Genomic DNA, 27,841 nt, shown 5'->3' with positions numbered 1-27,841 from the left:
ATATAATACCCATATAATGAATGAATTATTAACCTTGCTTGCTTGGTTAATAATCCTTTAATATTATTAATATTAACAGTTAACATGCTTCGCACAGAACACAAAAAATGTCATAAAATTTAAATATTAATATTTATTAAGATTTAGTATCAAATGGGCTCACTACGGGAGCACCAAAATTATGTCATGAATTTAAATATTATTAATATTTTTTAGTATTAATATCAAATGGCCTCAGTATGGGAGCACCAAAATAAATGTAATGAATAATTAGTATTATTATTCATGTTAGTCATACTGAAAGCACCTTCTAAGGGTGCACAATAAAATTATGTATTAAAATACATGTTAAGACCATATGTAATGCCAGGCCGAGGTCTTGGAAAATAAAGCAATGCTGAGTTATGGTCTGGTGTATAAATAAAATGAATACTGATAGAATAACTCCATTAATGTCAATTCTGTCATTTGTACAAAGTTAAAATATAACATATATATTTTAATGCTGAATAATGCACTAATTCTGCAGTTTTGTAACAAACACAGACAGATTGCAAATGATTCTGGGTAAAATATTCCTCCGCTAACACTGATTTGGTTGAGTCATTCATTATGTAAACCAACACGTTAATGTGAGGTGTGTCATGTGTTGGTGTTTACAGATAAATGTGCTTTTGTAAAATATTCCATTTTTTATTTGTAAAAACAGGCATTTTCAAAAAAAAAAAAAAAGCCAAGTTGTAATTAGATAACTGTCTAATATAACCGGTGTCAAAAATAAATAGAACACTGCCATGATCTACTGGTGCCAGACATTCAGTACTTAAGCTGGGTTTACACTGTGTCATCCAAGTCATCCAGAGGCATACATTTTTAACTTTTGGTTCAAATTTTAACCAAACTAATTTTGGAGAAGTTATTTAAAATTATCATCATGCCTGAAGTTTTATAAAGTGAAAACATCAGATATATGTTTTAGTTTTAAATTAATGTGCTAATTTTTAAGGTTTTGTGAGCACATGCTGTGCCCAGCAGTGCATTATGGGTAATCTCAGTACGTTTACGACATGACAAATGCATTTCAGAGACTCTGTTCAGGCTCCATGGACAGCAGCATTAAACTCTAGTGCCTAAAACTCTCATGAATATATTCTCTGGGTTTATAGATGTTATTGTATTTATGTTTGTTAACTTCCACGCATCTTAAATCAATGTAGCAGACACGGATTACCTGGAATTTTGTTTTGGCAAGTTTTCAAGGCCTCTACTGGCATCTACTGGCCAGTAGTGTTCATGGCAGGATTCACCCTAAGTACTAAGTGTCTGGGCACCAGTAGATTTTATGGCAGTGTTATATCAGATGGTTGTCAAATCAACTTTTTGGCTTTGCAAATGGCTTTTTTTTTTTAAATTAAGTTTAAAAACTAAACAACAACAACAACAAAAAACATTACAAGACAGCGCTGCGGTGTTTGCACATGCACAGTGTGAGAGGTTGGATGCTTGTAGTTCTTCAGGAGCAGGACACCCTCACGACGGCCGACCAGAATAATATCAAACAGCTTTGATTTTCATTTGACCATATGATCGGCGATCAGGAGGTGGTCGTGAGATGTTGAACACAGCTTGTTACTCCATGTACACTACACGATGCTGGATGCACGATTAACCTGAAACTTGGTCCAAAAAATTCTTGCACGAATGAAAAATCGTCTGAAAAAGGGCCAAAACTTGCACAGTGTAAAGCCAACATTTATGTGTCAATATTGAGTGCACGTTTTACAACATCATAAAACGTGCGCTCATCATAACACGTGCGCATGGCACTAATAAAATGAGCGCACATTCTCTCCATATGCAAAACATTTTGCGATGACACTTCCAGGGCTCCGTAAAAATGCCTGTTTTTACAAATAAAAAATGGAATATTTTACAAAAGCAAATTTATCTGTAAACACCAACACACGACACACGTCACATTAATGTGTTGGTTTACATATGAATGACTGAACCAATCAGTGTTTAGCAGAGGGACCTTTACCCAGAATCCTTTGCGATCTGTGTTTGTTACAAAACGTCAGAATTAGTGCATTAGTCAACATTAAAAGATACATGTTATATTTTAAATATGTATAAATGACAGAATTAACATTAATGACGTTATTCTATCAGTATTCACACAAAACCATAAGTCAGGATGCCTTTATTTTTCAAGACCGCCGCCTGACCGGAGCATTGTGATTGGTAGAGAGTTGGGTGTTGTGGCTGCTCTCAGGGTGCTTCAGTGCTGTAGCTGTGTAGCTTCCAGAAGGGAGCAGCATGTTCAAACATAGAAGTGCTGACTCATTGTTTGGGTCTTTTGTCACTTTTTATGCTTCCAAAAGCGATTGTGGTGTTAAAACTCAAATTCAGCTTGTTAGCAGTCGCAAATGTCCTAGAGACAATACTGGAAGTTATCGGCTATCTATAACTTCCGATACATTTTTGGGTGGTTTATCTTTATCAAAGATAACTTTTCAGTTATCTGATTATCTGTTATCGAAGTTAATTTTTTGGTTATCTGTGCCCACCACTGTGTGTATATATATATATATGCCACTTTGCATCATTTGACAACAAACCCCTTCAGTCTGAGTCTGTTGGATGTGGTTCCGGTTCAGTCCAATTTCATGGTGGACTTTTGCAGACTTTGTTTGCCTGCGTCTGGGGTTAACCCACAGGATGTCACAGGTGACTACAGGTTGAGGGTCTGGCTTGTTTTGCTAGCAGGACCAAATGATGGTTCTGTGGGTCTGTTGATGTTGGTTCCAGTCGACCCACGGATGCTCTGGCAGAAAAAGTTCAAGGCTTAACAACAGAACAGTAACAGTTAAAGACAGAAAAAGTCACCTTTGGCAAAATTGCTCTTAATCTGAAAAACTTGTCTCGTATCTTGTTTTCAAAAGGCAGAGAATTAGGCTCAAGTCTTAAAACGTTATCAAGACTGGCGCAATACCCACAAAAGTTACTATAAAAAACAACCCTAAGAAATCCATTAAACTAAATAACAATGAACAAAAAGCCACGAGGTTGACTTTAGAAAGTCCCAAAAAAAAAAAAAAACAGAGGGCCGCACACAGCCATAAGACAGGTTGTCGAACAGTCAGCAACAGGAAGAAAAAAAATCTGAAAGAAAAATCTGGATGATGGCATTTCTGGGTTCTTTGAGCTGTTATCTGTAGAGAAAGTCTGTTCACGGCCTGGAACGTCTCAGACATAGGTTTATATACACCTGTCTAATAATTAATACTAAACTGGGTTTAACCTGGGTTCAGAAGAATCTTTGAAGTATAAAAGTGCTTAATGAAGACTGGTCACATCTGTGAGATGGTGAAGGGGGGGAAAAAGAGCTCCACAGGAAGCCCCCTGTGGAATGGTAACATCGGGTCAGTCATAACACAGTTCTTTAGTTTAGGACAATCAGCCTTAGGAAGGTTTGGAGAGAAGGTTCTTTGAAAAGGAGAACATTAATGTGTTTTTGATTCTTGAGGAGATGAATCTGTGGGCAAATTTGCTACAAGTGTATCATCAAAATCTGATTAGGCACACAATTTTTTTTCAGTTTTAATAGTGATTTTATTTACTATCTTATTGTGTTTTTATAAAATAGTTTTCATGCTTAAAGTATACATGTTTGGCAGTATCTTACATATATTCATATGCTCAATTCTTTTCAGTTTTATGTACTTTTTAAAGCCTTTCCTGTATTTGTTTGCTACAGGCACAAGAGAAGGCAGCTGCCCACATAAAGTACCTGGAGCGCCTCAGTCAGAAGGCCCCAGACTTCTGGATCCCGTTGAGGGCTCACACTGTCTGGGAGGGCATGACGGTCAATTTTACCTGCACCGTCAAGGGCTGCCCACCCCCACGGGTCACATGGTAAGCACTTCAAGAATCCTTTCTTTTGGCCTCCATTGGCCTGCTGTGGCTATTTCGAGCTGTTTGTATTAAACACTACTGCTCATGTCTGACTGGATTCATGTCAGTTTAGTCTGTCTGTTAGATAGAGCACGTTCCACATGGAAAAGGTCTATGTGAAAAAGAGCCAAAGTTAAAACTTTCATATATATACTCATAGAAGGTGTATAGAGATTGCATTATTTTTTTTTATTGGTTTTCCACAATGCTGTGATGTACTGCTGAATCTGAAAATATATGGAATGACTCCATATGCTGTTTGCAAAGAGCACAGGAAACATATGAGAATACATTTCTGGTTTCCAGGTAGACTATATCCCTCTCTATTAATATAAAATGACCTTTTCCAGCTTGGAGAATAAATGATGAAAGGACTTATGTGTTCAGTATTCATAAACCTGTGCTGAGATCCAGATAACATCAGGCTCATGGATTTCACCACCCCATGTGGGACTCATCCAACACAGAGGTGCAAAAAATGACTAAATAAATAAATAAAACACACCTCTCAGCAGTGCCCACCTCAATACAGAATACAAGATCAAATGATATTGTTTCTGTTGTAGACTCAACAAAACTCGAGTTTACATGAGTGATTTTATATGCATGAGAAATTAGTGGAGAGTGAGATTGATATATCCAGACTTTCTGTATGTGAGCTGGTTTGACAAATCCTAGTGTCACAATCAGAACTATTTACTACCTCAGTTGTGATTATAAGCTTGTTTTCTAATAAAGGGTTCAAATAAAACAGGGCACATAATGTGCCATGTGACTCTTCTTCCACAAAAAATGGACCACTTAAATTTAGCATTTTTATGGTATTTTTAATTCTATTTTGTTACTCTTTGTGCAAATCTGTAAGTTTATTTATTTATTTTACCAATACATACTCAGTATCCCCACATTCATCACACATAAACTTTAAACCTGATGCATCACATTTCTCACAGGTGAAATGACTAACATTGATTTTCTCATTACAATGTAACCTGTCACTTTGCTGGATAACCAGGCATCTTGGAAGTTGGAAGTATTAACTGATCAGTTCTAAGTAATTCAGCCCTCGTCAAAGTCACTTAAATCTTGAAACGTCCCCATTTTAACTTCATTTTCTAAGCCAAAATGTTAACTTGCTGCCTAACACATCACATCAACTATCAGGTTCCATTGTAATGAGATCAATGTTATTCAATTCACATGTCAGTGATCACAAGGTTATAACTGATCGGTAAATACATCCAACTTCCAGGATGCCCGGTTATTCAGCAAAGTAGTAAATCCCTAAGTTCAAAAGTTCTAATAGAGCTTGTACACATTTTAATGTAAGTTTCCAACCACTTGTACCTCAACTATCCATGAGTTCACCCTCCTCTTCCTTTTTAGTCAGTGAAAAAATTGGCAGCAAATACAGATGCTCCTTTTTCACTGCCATTTCTCAAATATGGATATTTGCACACTGATGTTTGTTTAGCTGTTGTTATGGTTGAAAAATATTTTAAGAAAATGTATTTGTGGCAAAACTAGTCCACAACAGGTTGAACTTTATACATACAAGTGGCAAATTATTATGGATATAGACATACAGGCCCTGAGGCCCAATGGGCCAGTGCAGGGGTGCCCAAGTTCGGTCCTCGAGAGCCACATTCCTGACACTCTTAGTTGTCTCCCTGCTCCAACACGCCTCAATCCAATGAAAGACTCGTTAGCAGACTTTTAATGAGCCTTTCTTTGGATTCAGGTGTGTTGGAGCAGGGAGACAACTAAGAGTGTCAGGAATGTGGATCTCGAGGACCGAACTTGGCCACCCCTGGGCCAGTGCTTATCCCCAAATATCTCTGGTAATTCCCACTTATTCAGGTCATGGGATCCAAGTCGGTTGAGTCAGCTCAACTGGATTTATTTAGTACCTTGAAAACATTTCCCTCTTCATCCAGAAAAAGCTTCATCAGTTCTGATCTGTGTATAGCATGAAGGCATGAACTAATTTCATACTCAGAATTAAAAATTACATAACTGGGGAACATTTTAGGAATATGCACCACTTTGATTCAAATTATTTAATATGCCATGGAAATGCTGCATTATCCATCCATCCATCCATCCATCCATTTTCTTCCGCTTTATCTGGAGTCGGGTCGCGGGGGCAGCAGCTCAAGCAAAGCAGCCCAGACCTCCCGATCCACACACACCTCCTCCAGCTCCTCCGGGGGAACCCCAAGGCATTTCCAAGCCAGCCGAGAGATGTAGTCCCTCCAGCATGTCCTGGGTCTTCCCCGGGGCCTCCTCCCAGTGGGATGTGCCCGGAACACCTCTCCAGCGAGGCGTCCAGGGGGCATCCGGAAAAGATGCCCGAGCCACCTCAACTGACTCCTTTCGACGTGGAGGAGCAGCGGCTGGACTCCGAGCTCCTCCCGAGTGACCAAGCTCCTCACCCTATCTCTAAGAGAACGCCCTGCCACCCTGCGGAGGAAACTCATCTCGGCCGCTTGTACTCGCGATCTCGTTCTTTCGGTCATGAGCCAAATCTCATGACCATAAGTGAGGATCGGAACGTAGATCGATCGGTAAATCGAGAGCTTTTCCCCCCTACTCAGCTCTCTCTTCACCACGATGGTCCAATACAGAGACCGCATCACTGCAGATGCTGCATCGATCTGTCTATCGATCTCACGCTCCATCCGTCCCTCACTCGTGAACAAGACCCCGAGATACTTAAACTCCTCCACTTGAGGCAAGGACACTCCACCGACCTGAAGAGGGCAAAGCACCTTTTTCCGGTCGAGAACCATGGCCTCGGATTTGGAGGTGCTGATTTTCATCCCGGACGCTTCACACTCGGCTGCAAACTGCCCCAGTGCATGCTGAAGGTCCTGATTTGACGAAGCCAACAGAACCACATCGTCCGCAAACAGCAGAGACGAGATTCTGTGGTTCCCAAACCAGACACCCTCTACACCCTGGCTGCGCCTAGAAATTCTGTCCATAAAAATAATGAACAGAACCGGTGACAAAGGGCAGCCCTGGCAGACGCCAGCGTGCACTGGAAACAGGTTTGACTTACTACCGGCAATGCAAACCAACCTCCTGCTGCGGTCGTACAGGGACCGGATAGCCCTTCGCAAAGGACCCCGGACCCCATACTCCCGGAGCACTCCCCACAGGGTGCGCCGAGGGACACGGTCGAATGCCTTCTCCAGATCCACAAAACACATGTGGACTGGTTGGGCAAACTCCCATGAACCCTCAAGCACCCGATGGAGTGTGTAGAGCCAGTCCAGTGTGCCGCGACCAGGACGCAAACCACACTGCTCCTCCTGAATCCGAGGTTCGACCATCGGTCGAATTCTCCTCTCCAGTACTCTGGAATAGACCTTACCGGGGAGGCTGAGGAGTGTGATTCCCCTATAGTTGGAACACACTCTCCGGCCCCCCTTCTTAAACAGAGGGACCACCACCCCAGTCTGCCAATCCAGAGGCACTGTCCCCGATCGCCACGCGATGTTGCAGAGGCGTGTCAGCCAAGACAGCCCCACAACATCCAGAAACTTAAGGTACTCAGGACGGATTTCATCCACCCCAGGAGCCTTGCCACCGAGGAGCTTTCTAACCACCTCGGTGACTTTGGCCTGGGTAATGGATGAGTCCGCCTCTGAGTCCCCAGTCTCTGCTTCCTCTTCGGAAGACGTGAAGATGGGATTGAGGAGATCCTCGAAGTACTCCTTCCACCGCCCGACAATATCCCCAGTCCGGGTCAACAGCTCGCACCATAAACAATGCTGGTGGAGAGCTGCTTCCGCCTCCTGAGGCGTCGGACGGTTTGCCAGAATCTCTTCGAGGCCGACCGATAGTCGTCCTCAATAGCCTCCCCGAACTCATCCCAGATCCGAGTTTTTGCCTCTGCGACCGCACGGGCTGCGGCACACTTGGCCTGCCGATACCTGTCAGCTGCCTCTGGGGTCCCACCTACCAACAAAGATAAGTAGGACTCCTTCTTCAGCTTGATGGCATCCCTTACTTCCGGTGTCCACCACTGGGTTCAGGGATTGCCGCCGCGACAGGCACCAGAGAACTTGCGACCACAGCTACGAGCAGCCGCATCGACAATGGAGGTGGAGAACATGGTCCACTCGGACTCTGTGTCTCCAACCTCCCCCGGGATCTGGGAGAAGCTCTCCCGGAGGTGGGAGTTGAAGACCTTGCTGACAGAGGGTTCCGCCAGTCGTTCCCAGCAGACCCTCACGATACGTTTGGGCCTGCCAGGGCTTACCGGCTTCATACCCTCCCAGCGGATCCAACTCACCACCAGGTGGTGATCAGTCGACAGCTCTGCCCCTCTCTTCACTCGAGTGTCCGAGACATGTGGCCAAAGGTCAGATGATACGACTACAAAGTCGATCATCGACCTCCGGCTCAGGGTGTCATGGTGCCACGTGCACTTATGGACACCCTTGTGCTCGAACATGGTGTTCGTGATGGACAAACTGTGACTAGCACAGAAGTCAAACAACTGAACACCACTCGGGTTCATATCAGGGAGGTCGTGCTTCCCGATCACCCCCCTCCAGGTCTCACTGTCGCCGCCCACGTGGGCGTTGAAATCCCCCAGGAGAACAATAGAGTCCCCAGTCGGAGCGCTATCTAGTACCCCTCCCAGGGACTCCAGGAAGGTCGGGGTACTCTGCACCGCTGCTCGGCCCGTAGGCTGAGACAACGGTGAGAGACCTGTCCCCGACCCGAAGGAGTAGGGACGCAACCCTCTCGTTCACCGGAGTGAACTCCAACACTTGGCGACTGAGCTGGGGAGCAATAATCAATGCGACCCCAGCTCTCCGCCTCTCCCCGTGGGCGATGCCATAAATATGAAGCGTCCAGCCCCTCTCCAGGAGTTGGTTACCAGAGCCCAAGCTGTGCGTGGAGGTGAGCCCGACTATCTCTAGTCGGTATCTCTCAACCTGCTGCACAAGCTCAGGCTCCTTCCCCCCTAGCGAGGTGACATTCCACGTCCCAACAGCCAGGGACTGTGAGCATGGACCGGGCCGCCGGGCCACCCGCCCTCGACCGCCACCCAATCCTCTCTGCACCCGACCCCCATGGCCCCCTCTGCAGGTGGTGAACCCACAGGAGGGCGGGCCCACGTCACTCTTTTGGGCTGAGCCCGGCCGGGCCCCATGGGCTAAGGCCCAACCACCAGGCGCTCGCGCGCGAGCCCCAACCCCAGGCCTGGCTCCAGGGTGGGACCCCGGCTCCGCCATACCGGGCGACGTCACGGTCCTTGATCTTTTACTGGTCATGGAGGTTCTGATGCTGCATTATATTTTAACTAAATCCAACATTATGCATACATTGATATGAGCTCTATTTTCAAAGGGACACATTTGAAAATATTATTTAGCATAATGCACTAATATCTTAAAAAAAAGGCATACACCAGCATGCAATTTGGTGGAATGTAGTGAAAGTGTATTGCTTTTTACAACAGAGTTAGGCTGAAACTCTGAAGCTATATTGGACCAGGTTAAGATAGCAGCAAAACACTGATTTACAATTGTGATCAGGAATTTAGATACACTCATCAAGGACATGAATGCCCTGGTAATTTTGAGCTTTTACTTATGTCTTTGAACTATTAATTTGCTAGGGTGTAATGATTGTAGAGCAAACACCATTAATAACTGTAAATATGCATACATTCACTTATTTTTTTAAAGTGGTGCTGAAGATTCTACAAAGTTTTTTAACATGACAACCTCAAGGCCTTTTAACTCCTTATTAGTGGTTATGATTGGCTACAACTAAAGGTGCCCTGACACTTACACGACTTTGATTCACACACTTGCACGCACTCTGCCGTGCAGGAGAGTAAACTCATCTCAAACTCGTAAACCATTGTAAACTGTGTGCAGCTTTGTGTACGTGCACAAATTTTGAAATGTTCAAAATCTCCATCACGCATTAATTACGTGAACCTGACACTGCATGTGAGTGTGCGCCACATCACTGCACAGCTCATCTGAATGATTATAACGAGGTCTTAAATCTATCATAAACATACTTTTACAATTACTCATGAGAAGGAATGTTCATTCCTTCTCATGATCATTCCACGTTCACAGGAACAGTCTTCCTGCGACCGTGAGGCAGTTGGAGTCCGTGGACATTTTTAAGTCAAGACTGAAAACCCATTTTTATTCTCTTTCTTATTAAATGTTTTTATTTTTATCTGTTTTATTCTTTTACTTCTGTTTTTATTTATGTATTTGAATTTTTTTAATTCATTTTTTAATTATTTATTAAATTTTATGTTGCCTTGTTTTATGTAAGGTGCCTTGAGATGGCTTTTGCTGTGATTTGGCACATTATAAGCTAATTAAATTTAATTAAACATGCAACTGTTTTACCAAGCTATTACAATATAAATATTACAAAAAAAAACCTTGTAGATGGTTCCAATGCATTCTCCACCTAACAGTGATGTAATTATACATATGATCATCATTATGATAGGTATCAAATCTTTGTGCTAGTGCATTGTTACACCCCTAAAAACAATGGTTTAAAAAAAAACCTTTCTATTTCAGGTATAAGAATGGTAAACAACTGCGACTGTCAGACCAGCCATGGAATTACAGTCTTCGGCACGACTTTGGAATTCACTCACTGGAGATCAGAAGGTAAGTCACTGACTGTATAAGGTTGACAAATGATGCACACATATGAATGACAAAAAAAAAAAAAAAAACTATTCCATGAGCAAGAAGAAGCAGTTGTTTTTTGGGGCCACACATCAACAAAAGACTGCAACTGCATTTGAAAATAGTGGCATTGTGACAGACAGACAGACAGCTGGCTATGCTTCAAGACTAGATTGCTTTGCTGGAGTTTGCACACAGTCGAGATGGAGGACAAACATGGGCACAACAGCTGTCTCAAAATCCACATTCCAGTTGGGCCAAGCCCCTGAAATCTGATGGTGCTTCAACTCTGAGGACATTCTAAGCATCTTCCATATGTTAATTTGCATGACTTAATGGAAATTCATCTTGTATAAGGAGCTGCCACAACAGGCAATGATAACACTGAAGGTAGACAAGGAGTTATTTATTTGAGGAATCTGTGAGCAGGTCACTCACCATTTATATTCTAGTGACCGTTGGCCTGTTTACAGAAAAACTGAATCACTGTCATGGATCACATGTGAGGCATTTAGATTTTGATAACTCACTTATAGTTCATACCATTTTCTCATGCTACTAGTGAAGTCTGCTCTGTTAGCTATCCCCTATGCTCCAATTTTGACATTTCCTCAGTATTTTCAGTTGCTTTACTCTTTGTCACCTAGCACTGTGTCATCCTCAGTAATTCCACGCACTATAAATGTGCACAGCCCAGTACACTTCATTGCCAGATTGTCTTGCTCTCTTGCCTGCGTTCTTATGTTTATTTCCATGTTTTATGCACAGTTATGAATCCACAGTACCTCTTCAGGCCTGCTGTTTTCACACTTAACAGGTCTGTCCAAAGTCCTCCCTCACCCTCTGATCCAACTAACCACCAGATGGTGATCAGTTGATAGCTCAGCCCCGCTCTTCACCCTAGTGTTCAGAACATGCGGCCTCAGATCAGATGATACGATCACAAAATCAATCACTGCCCTTCATCCTAGGATGCTGTGGTACCATGTACAGTTATGAGCATCCGTATGTTCAAACATGGTGTTTGTTATGGACAGTCCCACCCTGCTGAGTCCCGCTCTCATTGGACCAACATCTCTGCTATTTTGGCATTGTGGGATAGCTCCTGCCCACAGATTGAGCTTGCCGGGCTGCTTTCACCACACTGCTCAGGGTGCCGCTCTCGTTGGAGCAACAACACACAGAATGTGTCAGGATGGGGCACAAACCAGGTGGACACAAATCAATCAATCAATCAACTTTTTTCTTGTATAGCGCCAAATCACAACAAACAGTTGCCCCAAGGCGCTCAAATGCGAACTCTTACAGCAGATGCAGTTAGAATAAGGTTTAATGATAGCAACAGGCAGAGATTCAGTACACGGGTGGTCCAGCAGTGAAGCAAAGGTACAGACAGAGTAAGGCTGAGGCTTGGTCGAATAAACAGGATGAGGTCAAAATACACGGCATGGTGGCAATCAGAGGCAGAGACAAAAAAAAAACGTGGTCGAAGGCAAAACGAGGTCAAATACCGACAGGCAGATCAACAAGCAAAACAAGGCAGGACGTGAGAGTTGGAAAGTGAAATACATTCAACAGTCGAGCGAGGGACTGTGAGACTGTGAGGGCTTAAATAACTGGTGATGTAATTAATTAGTGCAACAAGACACAGGTGTCAGTGAAGGTTCTGGAAGGGGATATCACCAGGGAAGACAAAGGTAAGTGCAAGTGATGAAAGAAACAAAAGACGTGAGCAAGCACAAGAGCGGAAGTGAATGAAAATGCAAAGCAGACAAAAACAAACTGTGAGACAAAGACACAATGGCTGGTGCAGTAATATGGAGTGGGAACATACTTGGACGGGCGTGAAGGAAACACTATGAACAAAGCTAAAACAATACTATATTAACCAGATCTGACAGAACTAAGTAGATGGCAGAAAACAAGGAAATCAATGATCTTAATCAAAACTAGAACCGGAGTGAGACAGATAAAAATAAAAAAGTGAATGCAATAACCAATGGTGAGAAGACAGCATAAACTAAGACTAAATAACAAACAGAGTGACAGCAACCAGTGACTACAAAATAGTGCAATAAATAGCAAACAGAACATAATCAGATGACACTTGAAGATAAATAATGACCAATACCTGTGACTAAAGCATAATACAAAAATGTGATAAACAGAACTAAGCTAAGAATACAAGATGCTCAAAAGAAACGAAACTGGTGACCAAAGCATAATACAAGAAATTAAATGAACAGAATCAAACTAAGACTGGAGTGACTAAGAGAGCATAAATGACAAATACAACGAAGATGAACGGAAACAAAATCAATGATAACTTGAACATGAAAACCTGACAAGAACAAGAAACAAGACCAGCCGAAACATAAGTATGACTAGGATACGTGGCATGATTAAGAAAAACAAAAGGCTCAGAGCACAAATGTGGAAAAAAATTCAGAATAATAAAAGGGCTGGATCACAGAATGTGTCTCTTCCCAGATAGATCTCTTTTAGTGCAGCTTCTTGTTCTGACTTTAACACGAAGTTAACACCCAAGTCTTTCATCGCCAACTTTAAATGGTAATCAAACCATTCGAATTGTATCTTTCTCTTCTGCATCAAACTCTATTGTGTCAATGTTTACAATGTGCTTGAGCGATAACAGGTGAAGTTGCTCATAAACTTTAAGTTTCTTAAATATTTATTACGGCCACTCTTAAAACTTCAGTTATCTTTATAATTTTATTACTGGTAAATTTTAGAATTAATTTAGATGAGATATACTCATTATCTGGGAACTACTTTTTGCACAGGAATTCATCAAGCACATTGGACGCGGACGCATACTAACACAGAATACCCACAAACTGGACAGTTGTTCAGCCATAATGAGGGCGTCCACTTTTAGCTTGCCATAAGCTAAGCAAATGTTATGTGCCGATGCGGGTTGAGGAGCAGACCTGCGTCTGACTGAACCCAGCGCTAAAATAACCAGAAAGCGGTTCCAATAACAAAACAATTTATTTTCCCCCTTTTGTGCAATACTCGGTGTACAAACATAAAACGCGTCTGTCTGGGGAGTGAAGGACGGTGCGCTCTCCAGCGCCCAAAGGGATCGAAGCCCGGCGCCTCTGGACCCACGTTCACCGCCAAACACCCCCCAGGTGGACACGACAAACCGACTCTGTGAAGGATAGAAAAGGTAAGTCAGCAGCTACAACTAATATCCTTCAAAGGCACACACTATCAGCAACACATTCAGGTCTGAATTTAAGCTTTATGTAAATGAGCAGCTTCTCACAACAGGTGGAGGATCATCTGTCCACACGCCACGGCCGTGAGAAGCAAGCTGCACAACTCTCATAAATATTCACTTATACTGCGTAACAAAATACCAAATTACTGTTAACAATTATTCAGACAATCAAATCACCTCTGATGTGTGCTGACAGCATGTGTCCCTCACCCGTCCTCCTTCACAGGCACGATGTGTCAAACCCAGGCGCGGTCCTCAGCGTCTCACAAACGAACATCACAAGGTCGAGTTCCCGGCAATTCTGCTCGAATCACACATGGCTTAAATGCAGAACGCCATCTCATTATCTGCTTCAGCTGAAAGTCTTTAAGGTTGCACATGAACAGCATCCACAGGTGCTGCATATCACGTTGATGAGGGTGAAGGACTCTTCTGCCAGCACCTTCTCCACAGACAATAAATCAGTTTGCATACCACCTGGAGAGCAAAGAAAAGAAAAGAACACCAAAATGTCCAGCCAAACCCCCCCAACACACAACAGCAAATGGCACTCGTGAGAGTGTGGAACAGTCCGTGACTAGCACAGAAGTCCAATAAAAAAACGACTACTCAGGTTTAGATCAAGGAGGCCGTTCTTCCCGAGCACGCCTCTCCAGGTGTCTCTGTCATTGCCTACATATACGTTGAAGTCCCCCAGCAGAACAGCGGATTCCCCCACTGGAAGGCTGAGTACTCCATACTGCTGTCCGGTACATACACACAAACAACAGTCAGAGCCCCTTCCATGCAACCCAAAGGAGCAGGTAGGTGATCCTCTTGTCTACCGGGGTAAACTCCAACACAGCTGTGCTCAGCCAGGGACTTGTGAATATCCCTACAGCCACCCGGCACCTCACACCCTGGGCAACTCCATAGAAGAATAAGGTCCAACTCCTATCAAGCAGAGTTGTTCCAGAGCTGAGGCTGTGGGTGTAGGAGAGGCCCAACAGATCTAACTCGTAGCACTCCACCTCCTGCACAAGCTCCAGCTCCTTCCACCACAGTGAGGTCATGTTCCATGCCCCCAGAGCTAGCCTCTGCTGCCCAGGTCTGGTCTGTGGAGGACCTCAACTTTCACTGTCACCCATGGGACCCAACCCCAGCAGTTCCCACGTGGGTGGTGAGCTCAAAGGTGGGAGATGGAAAGTCCATGTTGCCTTTTTGGGCTGAGTCCAGCCGGGCTCTGTGGCAAGCCCAGCCACCAGGTGCTCACTGACATGCCTTCCGTCCAGGCCTTCTGTCCAGCAGTCTAGGGAAAAGGCATTACATAAATGATAATACCACTAACCAGGTTGCCCAGCAGTGTCCCCACTTTCCATCACCCTGCTCATCTACATGTGATGACATGCTAAATATTTTAACAGATACACTATCCCAAACCCAAGATCATGTTACACCAGTAAAATCAAAATGGATATACAGGTCCCACAAATCACCTTGGAGGAACACTGAGACTTTCAATGCTCATAAAATAATCAGTTGTTGAGCTGAACGCAAGTGGAGAAAAATTAAACACCAGGTTGATTTTGAAATCTACCAAAAAGCAATATACTCCTATGTTAGGGCCCCTTCACACATAACACGACTGAAGCCGACTAGCGCATGAAGGAGGAATTACATGCCATTCGTGAAAAATCGGAGCCGCCTCAAACGCCTTGTACACCTGTCGCCACAACCATTCGTGCACACAAGCATGAACTCATTCTTGTGTGATCACTTCTTTGCTGTGGACACACAGCGCCTGTCAGCTGAACGCTGACTGACTGTCAGCTCGACCTGACCGTGCACGCAAAGTGTTACATTACAACACAGATATTGCACAGATGCAGGACAAACACATGATAATACATACATGAAATTCAAATCACAGAACAAAGCAACAGAGAGCCTTTTTTCTGTGTGGTCTGCCAAGGTCCGCTGACAGAGGTGGATGTCCCCATGCGACGTGTAGCTGTTGAAATATCTGTGCTCTCAAGTCACAGCTTGGGAACACCTGTACCGGCTTGCAGGATATGAAGTCACATAACTACCGCATGAAGCGTGGACATTGGCATGCTGTTCTCACAGGGGAATAAATTAAAACATACTGCTTCAGCTGACCATCCCGTCAGCGCACTGCAAAGCTGCTGAATATTGTGCCATGCAGGAAATCACCCCACGGGACGCCCCCACGGCTGGATTTCCCCACATTGTAATAATTAAAACGCATATCACATTTGCAGTGGATCACTGCTGATGTGTTCACAACTTCATGACATGGGAGCCAACTCTTCATGAGATGGGAGTGGGCCAGCTTGTCATGAGACTATCACCTTGGTTTCATGCACGCTTATCTGAACATGCATTCCTCCTGACAGCAGGTTGAATGTTTCATGGATTCCCATTTTATTTTTGGTTCATGGATTGTCTTCCAGTTTCTGTCTTTTTTGTTATGTGTGAAGGGGCCCTTAATGAGGTAAAACAAACAAGACAGTCTTGACCTTCACAGTTAACTGCTACTAATCAAAATCAGAGTTTAAGTTTATTTCACAGCATTGACACCTTATTAATCAATCTAGATCACTCCCACCCAATTTTGGCTCATCAAACAAATGTAATGAGTTTGCCACCTTGCTTCAGGACAAAATATCTCAGATTACAAACAGTACCACATCCTCTCAAAATGTGTTATCAACATGTCTCGATAATCGCATGACACAAAATTCACTGTGTAAATGTCAATTCAAAAATTCCAATGACCTTTGTGAAATAATATGAGAACTCAGTTCTTCCACTTGTTCACTTGTTCATCCCCACTAAACTCATAAAATCTGTTTTCCATTTGTTCTTAGGTAACCTGGTGAACATAAACTTGTTTTTGCAATCTGGCTTTTTTCCAACTTCCTGCAAGTGTGCATATATCTTACTCCTTCCTCAAGAATAATAACCCAGATGCATCAATAATGAACAACTACAGGCCAGTATCCCATTTCCCTTTCATAGGCAAATCTTTGAAATCTTAGTTTGTTTTTTTAAAGTAAATTAGGAAAAATCTCCTAAAACTTTTCCCACATCGCATTATGGAAAAATGAATTTCATTTCACATTAAAAAATGGGAAAAAAGTGCAGCGCTGTGAATACTTTCTGGATGCACTGTAATAATAAAATATTTGATACATATCAGTCAGGATCCAGACCAAATTACAGCACTGAAACAGCTTTAGTCAAAGGAATGAATGATATCAGACTAAAGACAGACAACAATGAACTTTCCATAGCATTTGGTTCTACCTTCTTTCTACGTCAAACACAGAAATTACATTGTGTCCACTCATAATTTCAACTCAAATAACTTCCAAATTACCTATGGTGTCCCACAAGTTTCAAAATTAGGTTCACTACTCTTCAACCTGGAGATGATTCCACTTGGCAACATCATATTAAATGACAATATATCTTATTTATGTACAGCGAGTAAAATAAGCATTGAACCCATCATTTTTCTCAACAAATATTTTTCTAAAGGTGCTATTTATGTGAAATTTTCACCAGATGTTTGTAACAACCCAAGTAATCCACACATGCAAAGATATCAAATCATAAATGTTCATGATTTAAGCTATGTGGAATAATGTGAAATGACACAGGAAAAAAGTATTAAACACCTGAAGAAAGGGAGGTGCAAAAACACATGGAAAATCAAGACACTAGCTGAAATCTATCAGTAATTAGAAAGCAATCCTGCCCCTTGTCAGTGCAAATAAATATCAGCTGGTTCAGTCCAAATTGGTGGCCTATAAAAAGGTGTCTCATAATTGACACTGTACATCACCCAATGGCAGTGGAAACATCATGGTGTGGGGCTGTTTTAAAGAAAATCTCATGTCATTGAAAGAAGGATGAATGGTAAAATATACAGAGATATTCTTGATAAAACATGTACCAGGATAATGAAGATGAAACCAAGGTGGACATTTCAGCAAGTCAGTGATCCCAAACACACAGCCAAGGAAACTCTCAACTGATTTCAGAGATTGAAGACAAAGCTGCTGGAATGGTCCCACCCTGACGTGAAAGTAACAGAAAATCTATGGAAAGAACTAAAGATCAGAGTTCATAGAAGAGGTCCACGGAGCATTCAAGATTTGAAGACTGTGTGGAAGAATGGGCCAAAGTCACACCTGAGCAATACAGTGTGACTAGATTCTCCATACAGGAGGCATGTTGAAGCTGTCATTACCAATAAAGGCTTTTATACGACATATTAAATACATTTCAGTAAGCATGTTCAATATTTTTTCCCTGTGTCATTCCATTTTTTTTACACACAACTTAATTTTTGTATTTATTTATTTTGATTTCTTTGTATGTGTGGGTTACTTGGGTTGTTACTTACATCTGGTGAAAATTTCACGTAAATAGCACCTTTAGAAATATTCCATTCCTGGCATCCGTCCATCTGCGGGAGACGATAGTGTAGCATCCAGTTTGTTTGTGTCTTTGTTTTTTACATTTTTCAATTCAATTTTGATTCATTTCATTTACAGTAGTGTTCAGAATAATAGTAGTGCTATGTGACTAAAAAGATTAATCCAGGTTTTGAGTATATTTCTTATTGTTACATGGGAAACAAGGTACCAGTAGATTCAATAGATTCTCACAAATCCAACAAGACCAAGCATTCTTGAAATTAAATTTCACTTATATGCTGTCCATAGTCTTGAGCTGCTTAGGTGGGTAGGGAGAGTTCCCATGGGATAAAAAAAAAGCTTTTCAACTTACCATCCCTGTTTCTCAAGACCAGGCACCTAAGTGGCTCTACTCTTTTTTTTTCTTTAAAGATATTTAGGTGTACCTTAGTAAACACTAGTAGAGTTCCACCTTAGATTTGTAATGTATAATAGAAGATATACCTTACTGAATTTTCATATCAATATGATATACAATATGACTATGATTTGATACAAAGTGCAGCAACAGTGAAAATTAAACATTCTTAATCAAAACAGTAATAATTCCACACTCATTTTGCACTCAAGGTCAGGATACTGTGCCCTCCAAATGTATTGGAACACTTGGAATTTCACACATTTTAATTGGCTTATGCCATTTTAAATACAAGAAATACAAAAAATAAAGAATAAAAAGTTCTAAAATGATCTTCCTCAAACTCAAACTGAAAGCAAATCTCTAAAACGTGATAAAACCTGTAAAAAATAATCAGATATATTGCCAGTTTTCTTTAGACAAGTCAGGAGATGGAAACATGAACATTTCCAAGTCACTGAATATGTCTTGGACTTTATTTACATCAGTTATGAAGAAATACAAACATTTCTTTCACCAAAACATCAAATCTCGGCTTTCATCTCAAATGTACTTTCTCTCAAACTGTAGCTGAACTATCGGGTCTTCTTTTAAGAAATCCTCCTCTACACCACTTCATCAGGAAGATGGATTTTATATTTTTTAATTAATTTATATCAAGTTGTAGAGATTTGCTTTCAGTTAGAGTTAAGGAAGATAATTTTAGAAAAAAAATACATATGAAATACCAAGTGTTGCAATACTTTTGAGGGCAATTGAGAAACACTGAGGAGCAGCATCTTACATCTTATATATATAGTGCAGCAGATAGAGTGGAATCCTGCAAATGGTGATACAAGCATCAAATTCAGCACAAATAATCCATAGACATTAACCCTTTAAAAAAAACTGATTGGCCACTTGAATTTTCAATAGGCAGCCAGGTAGGGGTCAGTTGAAGAATTACACAGGATCAAAATTAAAAGATGCTCCAATCATATAGAAAACTACACCACATTATTTGCCTGATCATAAAGATTCCAAAAAAGGTATAGTTTGGACAATCTGTGACTGAATGTTATGGAGTTATGAGGTAAAAGCAGCAAGAATGCTGACAATGGTCAGTTTCAGTTTGTACAGGGGTTAAAAGTTAAAGTTTCTCCATTAATTTTGCTCCAGCTGTATTTGTGCTGAATTTGATGCTTGTATCACCATTTGAAAGGTTGTTTCAGTTATCTGCTGCACTAACAAGCCAACAGAGCATGAACCAGCTGCTGTCTGTTAGCTTAAACATGTGTATATAAGGCAACCCGAATTAAAGGAGAAATGCTGGTTTTAACAACCTGGACCTCATTTCTGGCATAAAATACAGTCCTTTACTCACCAATATAAGTTTGGTGTGATTAGAAGTCCATAGTTCAAACGACGTGTTCAGTTCAAATCTGAAGCAAACATTTTTCTTCTTCTACTAAAGTGGAATAGAACTTTTTGTGGTACACAGCACAAACTACTGGACAGGAGGAACCTAGCAGTCAGTGTGACTCACTGATTTGACAATGCAGCTCTTTCAACCAGATGCGTGGTGCCGTAACATGTCAATAATCTGTGTCCAATCAGATTTCAGGGGAGTCCAGTGAAACCTCAGCCTCCATTCTAGCTCCACCCATGCCAGGAAGTGTTCAGTACTGGACATTTTCTGTTTCACTGTGACTGAGAATTCGACACTTCCTGATTGACTGTGACCTTGCCACTGAGTTCCCGCGAGATTCCATGGGATCTCCTCTGTCAATCCAGGAAGTGTTGTTGGGAAAGTGTAGTGACACGGACCCACAACAGGGGGCGTAAATGAACGGACAATGAAAGAGTCGAATATGAACACTTTACTGTCATGAATGAGCACAACCACAATACAGAGGAATGTAAAATTTTGCAAACAGTCAATCACAAAGGTGACGTGTGGGAAGGCTCGAGGATAGAAGACGTCTGTCCTGAGAAGAACCGGAACCACACGATTTCCTCCGCCACCGAACCTGGAGAATACTGGAGCCGCCAAGTCCCGAGTCCCCAGGTGGCCACCGTCTCCGAATGTCGGATCTGGTACTGCTGGCGAGGAGCAGAGACAATCAGATGTGGGTGTGTGAACACCCAGTAAGAACAAATGTGGAGATTCCACCTCCACCTCAAATCCAGAAAACTGGTACGTGCAGTAGTAGTTAGTACTTATCAATAGTTTGGCGTGGGGAGCGAAGACGTCAGCTCTCCACATATCACAAACTCAGCTTCCAGCTGCGAGTACTCACAGAACTGACTGCAAACGACACAGAAGCAAACACTGTCTGAAAAGACAAAAAAACAACGGCTGAGAAAGTTACCTTCACAGGTCGAAGATATCTCGGCAATGAGGTGGAGATGACGTCCGGGTTTTATGGAGTGGCATGATGAAATGTTGATGGGTGACAGCTGTCATGAGATGATGAGTGACAGCTGTCACCCCCGGCTGTGTCCGTGGCGGCAGCGCCCTCTCGTGCCTGAAGCCCGCACTCCAGGCAGGGCGCCATCTGGTGGTGGTGGGCCAGCAGTACCTCCTCTTCAGGCGGCCCACACAACAAGTGTTTGACATTTGACACCAGAAAACGGCTTTCTTTTTGCATTTAAGTAAAAGTGTCACATTTTAACCAGTCAACTGATGGGAAAAGATGACGGGAACCCTTGTTAGTGTATAAATTATCCCTGCATTTTTTTGAAAGATTTTCATGGAAGTTTGTGGAATGATAACCACTGGCACTTGAGTCACACAAATATTCTATATCTTAAATAGGTGCTCCCCTGATGATGCTGGCGAGTATAAAGTGGTGGCCAAGAGTCGCCTGGGTGAAGCATCTACCTTTGCAACACTCGTGGTGAATTGTAAGTAGTTTTTATGTTTCTTATAATGAAAATTAACTCATTCTTTCTTGAACCATACTTAGTGGACGTGATAAGCACACCTCCAAATGTAAAATACATGCAATGCTAAGTTGTCATGGACTCTCACGGTTGTCACAGTCTCAACCTCCAAACACTATCTCCTCTTTGCAGTTTGCCAGCTGGTATTTAGCTCCTTGTGGTTACACTCATTTGTTTCCCCGTCTGAAACCTGCTTACCATTTTAAGGCAGCTCTTCAATGTTCACTCACTGCCAGATTGTTTCATACAACCACATCAAACCCTGAACAAATCCAGCCTCACAGATATTCACATTGTTACCAGCCACACCAGAAACCTTCTGCTGTGTCCCTGTCCTGTCTCCTATCTAATCCTGGTCAGGTTTGTCTTCCTGTGTTCTGCTGTGTATTGCTTCAGACTTCTCGTCTGTCGTACCAATCTCTTGTCCGCTCGATGTTTGGTTCAGTCACATTCTGAGTCAACCTCACACTACTGAATATTACCTGCTCATCATTCCTGTCGACTGATTATCACCTGGTTTGTCTATGTCACTGATTCCACTTTGTGATGCTTCACCATCTGTCAACTAGACCTAAAACCAGCCTCTTAACTTATCTGGTATGTATGTTTAACTGCCTGGCTGACTTACCTGTATACTGATTTTCAGTCAACTTACCTGCTTTTAGTCTGTTTCCTTTCTAGTGTGTTGTTCCTTTTCCACTAAAAGTACCTGCTCACCATCCATCTGTCTGTTCATCTATCTGCCAGCCATCGCATGAGCGTGTGTGTGTGTGTGTGTGTGTGTGCACGCACACGCTTGCGTACATACGTATGTGTGACTGAGGGCATGTATTGAGTTTGGAGACTGGCCAGCCTTTGATGCAAAGGGGACTCGATGTAAAAAAGTTTAGGAACTACTGTTTTGTGTAATTTTACACACATTTTGAGTGACTGATTTGTTACATTATGAATTTTGATCCTACAGAGCATGATTTATCTAAATATACTTGCAAATATCTTTCATATTTACCTCCCACGTGCTCCATAAAAGAATCGAGTGGTTTCAAATTTTTAAGAGGGCGCACCTTCATGAATGAGGATTTGCAGAAGGGATGCATTGTGTCTTACTAATTGTGTCTAATAACCTGGAAAATTAGTTAATGTTTGCAGCCAAATACCTTGCTAAATACCACCTGGGGCGCAGGGCTTGGCGGCTCCGGTGTTCTTCAGGTCTGTTGGTGGTGGAAGCTGTGTGGGATCCGGCTCTTCTCTCGCCAGACGTCTTCTATCTTCGAGCCTGCCCACACGTCACCTTGTGTATAATTGACATTCCACCATATTGTTTTTGTCTGTACTTCGTTGTGCGATTCACAACATTAAATTGTTACTTTTTGTTACTTTTTATCCACTGTCCGTTCATTACCGCCCCCTGTTGTGGGTCCGTGTCACGACACTTTCACAACAAATAATAATAATAATAATAATAATAATAATAGTGTGAATATGATAATAAGAACATACAGTTTACAAATACATTAAATTATGTCATTCACAGGATATAAAAGGGTTGAGTTCTTTTTCTAAAAATTGTTGAGGTCTAAGGTCTATGGTTTTAAAATCAGTCTGGACTCACATATTCCAACTTATTATAGAAACTGTTCATAATTTATTGCCACCCTTGAAAAATGTTAGCTATTTTTTAAACACTACCCAGCCCGTGAATCCCCACAGGCAACATACACACGCACACACACACACACACACACACATTATATATATATATATATATATATATATATATATATATATATATATATATATATATATATATATATATATATATATATATATATATACACACACTCAATCAATCACACTCCAACCTGTCCACCATAGCCAAGACCAAAGAGCTGTCTAAGGACACCAGTGACAAAACTGTAGACCTGCACAAGGCTGGGATGGACTACAGGACAACAGGCAAGCAGCTTGGTAGAAGACAACAACTGTTATGATTATTTATTAGAAAGTGGAAGAAACACAAGATGAGTGTCAATCTACCTCGGTCTGGGATTCCATGCAAGATCTCAGTTTGTGTTATGTGTCGGATGCAGCACGGAGAACCGACCAGCGTTTGAAGGACCCAGTATAAAATAAGCAGAGCACGGTACAAAGGATAACAAAATTTAATGACATAACAGTGATGTGAAAAAAAGACAACAAATGAGTGCGCGGTCTGGCGTGGTGGATTTACGGTGCGCTCCCAGCTGCACAAACGGTCCGGAGCCAGAAACAGTTCGGACCCAAGGACCCCGCCGACACCCCCCCCCCCACCCCCCCCCCCCCAGGTGGCCGCGACAAACCGAGTCTGTGAAAGAATAAACCATCATGTGAGTCCACACTCCACACACAGAGAGACCACTCAAAGGTGTACACAAACAGCAAACACTTCCTGGCTTAATCACTAATCAGCTTCCCTCTCTGCAGGCATGGAACACCCAGTTCACATTACTCAACTGCAGTGGAAGCTGATTAAACGACTAGCATAACAGCTCAATATAATAAGGTGTGAGGGACACCACATTTACTGACTGTACAAATGTTAGTCACAAAACCTAACGTACCTCAGGAAGTGTGCTGACGAGCGTGAGACCTCACCCCCTCCTCTTTCACAGACCATGGCATCAAACCTGGACGTTCTCTGCATCCATAATGATGAGATGGCTCTCAAGACGACGATCTCACCCGTCTGGTCACAAGGTCGAGTCTCTGGCAAATACACACTGTGTACTCCAGACTTAAATGCCACCATGCTCCAATCCGTGTAGATGCACCACAGCTGTGAGTCCTGACGAGCTGCACTTGATCAGCCTCAGGTGATCAGGGTGAGGTCCTGAAAACTCAGCCACACAGCCACTCAGTCCTAAATGCGTACCACCTGGAAGGAAAAACAAAAGACAGCACAGAAGACAGAAACAAAAGGCAGCCAGGCCCCCCCAGCCATACAACAGCACCCCACCCTCACTGGAAGCCTCCCGGCGACCACACAAACCTGGCCCAGGAGAAACACCCCCCTCCAGGGACCATGGCTGGAAACCGTATCTGCATTCATCTTCCAACAGAATCTTCATCTAACAGAACGGTTGATGTCTTCTCCTCTGGCTGCATCTTTGCCTTTGTTTCTGTCAGTCAATTAGCACAGGTGTGGCCAGGAGTTCTTGAACCTGTGCGGTCAGCCTTTGTCCAACCATGTTTACAGTCTGATTAGTCATAAAACAAAAAAGACAAACACTCCCCTCATGACCAACGGACCCAGCCCCGGCCGTCTATGGCTAGATGGACCCACAGCCCTTTCCCCCCCAGAGGACACCACAATCACACCCTGAGGGCGGAAACTGGGGGGAAAAACAAAAGGGAAAAAAAAAACATACAAACAAAACAACCCCAACCCCACCCCCTCGGCGCAGTGGAAACTGGAAGCACGTCCAGCGTCACCAACCATGACTATACCCCAGAAGTCAACCGGGAGGAGTGGAATGGCGGTTATGGCAGACGGCACAAAACGGCGCCACCCCTCCGACTTCCAAACCAGCCACCAGCTGCGGATATATCCCACTGCCCAAACCTCAGCCACGCCGATGGCAGATGGCTCAAAGGCGCGCTGAAGCCGGAGGTGGAACAGGGAATCAACAAAACAAAAAAAAACAACACCCCGAACCCCCCCCCCCCCCTGCCAGGTGCAGAGGTTACCTGGGAAACGCCCAGCATAACCAAACTGCACCACTCCAGCAACGCCGACACGTACGGCTCACACGGCTGGAGCCAGAGGAGAAGAGAGGGCATAACAAAAAAAGAAAAAAGAAAAAACAACCCAATTACCCCCCCATCAGCCCCCAGGGGACCGTCCCATCAAACCCTGGGAGGTGAAACCAAAAGAAATAAAAAGAAAGACTAACAGACTAACATAAAGTTAACTGGGTCCTGTTATGCTCCAGACAAAACTGCAGGGTCATGACCCCAGAGCACTAATAGTGAAGAAAATCCCACACAAAAACCAACTCAAAAAACACCCACAAAAAATGAACCAACACAAAACTAATCAGTGACTCATACTGTTAAGCTCAAACAAATGGAACACACCTGTTCCATCTTAAGAGCATTAACGGTACTGTGACTCAGTCACCAACAGAGGGAGCCAGAGTGCTGAAAATGAAAAACCCCCTTTGGTAACAGAGAAACCAACTCATGCTGCTTTTCTGTGCGCAGCTGTGTGCAAACACACAACCAAAATGTGATTCAACTAAATTACGCCAGAGCTGACACAACAGACGCAGTAGTTATCTTCACCCGGGGAAACGGGGCTACAACTGTAACACAGGAAGCTCAGCGACCCGTGCCACAGAGCTCCGCCGTGCGCGTTCACCCATTACAGACACACTCTTGCAGCTCCTGTTTAAACCTCTTATCCGGTCGGAGCGTGACGCGAAGCCGTCGGCAGTCACACTCCACCACGACCCACGGATAAGGCACAACACAGGAACATGGCTGCAAGAGAGCTCAAATCAGTATTCGTGTAATGGGTTCTCAGACACGCACCATCCGGGCGGAGAGCACCCGCAACTGATCCGGATAACTTCTGAACGTCTGCTGCCGCCTTCCCGGCGCGTTACCGTCTCTGCTACTGCTGGGTCCGTGATGTATGGCCAGAGACTACTGTTATGTGTCGGATGCAGCCCGGAGAACCGACCAGCGTTTGAAGGACCCAGTATAAAATAAGCAGAGCACGGTACAAAGGATAACAAAATTTAATGACATAACAGTGATGTGAAAAAAAGACAACAAATGAGTGCGCGGTCTGGCGTGGTGGATTTATGGTGCGCTCCCAGCTGCACAAACGGTCCGGAGCCAGAAACAGTTCGGACCCAAGGACCCCGCCGACACCCCCCCAGGTGGCCGCGACAAACCGAGTCTGTGAAAGAAGAAACCATCATGTGAGTCCACACTCCACACACAGAGAGACCACTCAAAGGTGTACACAAACAGCAAACACTTCCTGGCTTAATCACTAATCAGCTTCCCTCTCTGCAGGCATGGAACACCCAGTTCACATTACTCAACTGCAGTGGAAGCTGATTAAACGACAAACATAACAGCTCAATATAATAAGGTGTGAGGGACACCACATTTACCGACTGTACAAATGTTAGTCACAAAACCTAACGTACCTCAGGAAGTGTGCTGACAAGTGTGAGACCTCACCCCCTCCTCTTTCACAGACCATGGCACGTTCTCTGCATCCATAATGATGAGATGGCTCTCAAGACGACGATCTCACCCGTCTGGTCACAAGGTCGAGTCTCTGGCAAATACACACTGTGTACTCCAGACTTAAATGCCACCATGCTCCAGTCAGCGTAGATGCACCACAGCTGTGAGTCCTGACGAGCTGCACTTGATCAGCCTCAGGTGATCAGGGTGAGGTCCTGAAAACTCAGCCACACAGCCACTCAGTCCTAAACGCGTACCACCTGGAAGGAAAAACAAAAGACAGCACAGAAGACAGAAACAAAGGGCAGCCAGGCCCCCCCAGCCATAGAACAGTTTATGGGATAAGGATGATTCTGAGAAAGCTCAGAACTACACAGGAGGACGTGGTCAATAACCTGAAGAGAGCTGGGACCACAGTCACAAAGATTACATTAGTAATACATGATGCTGTCATGGTTTAAAATCCTGCAGGGCAGCAAGGTCCCCCTGCTCAAGCCAGCACATGTCCAGGCCCGTTTGAAGTTCACTAGTGACCATCTGGATGATCCAGGGGAGGCATGGGAGAAGGTCATGTGGTCAGATGAGACCAGAATAGAGCTTTTTGGAATCATCTCCACTTACCATGTTTAGAGGATGGGAACAACCACAAGAAAACCATCCCAACCGTGAAGCACGGGGGTGGAAACACCATACTCTGGGGGTGCTCTTCTGCAAAGGGGACAGTACAACTGCACCGTATTGAAGGGAGGATGGATGGAGTCATATATTGTGAGATTTTGTCAAACAACCTCCTTCCCTCAGTAAGAGCATTGAAGATGGGTCATGGCTGGGTCTTCCAGCATGACAATGACCCCAAACACACAGCCAGGGCAACTAAGGAGGGGCTCCGTAAGAAGCATTTCAAGGTCCTGAAGTGGCCTGGCCAGTC

At 43.4% G+C, this 27,841-nt stretch overlaps 1 protein-coding gene across 1 annotated transcript in view; it reads left to right on the top strand.

Annotated features, from left to right (window-relative positions):
• Positions 1-27,841, top strand: part of myom3 (myomesin 3) — a 362,966-nt gene that overhangs the window by 100,216 nt on the left and 234,909 nt on the right. Inside the window, exons 5-7 of the mRNA XM_034174111.1 lie at positions 3,761-3,918; positions 10,539-10,631; positions 21,542-21,630. Coding sequence (XP_034030002.1) covers positions 3,761-3,918; positions 10,539-10,631; positions 21,542-21,630 — 340 coding nt within the window. The remainder of the gene's footprint in view (positions 1-3,760; positions 3,919-10,538; positions 10,632-21,541; positions 21,631-27,841) is intronic.

Source organism: Thalassophryne amazonica, chromosome 7 (genome assembly GCF_902500255.1).
Source record: "Thalassophryne amazonica chromosome 7, fThaAma1.1, whole genome shotgun sequence".
Taxonomy (NCBI): Eukaryota; Metazoa; Chordata; class Actinopteri; order Batrachoidiformes; family Batrachoididae; genus Thalassophryne; species Thalassophryne amazonica.
This window is presented reverse-complemented; position numbering and strand designations above follow the sequence as displayed.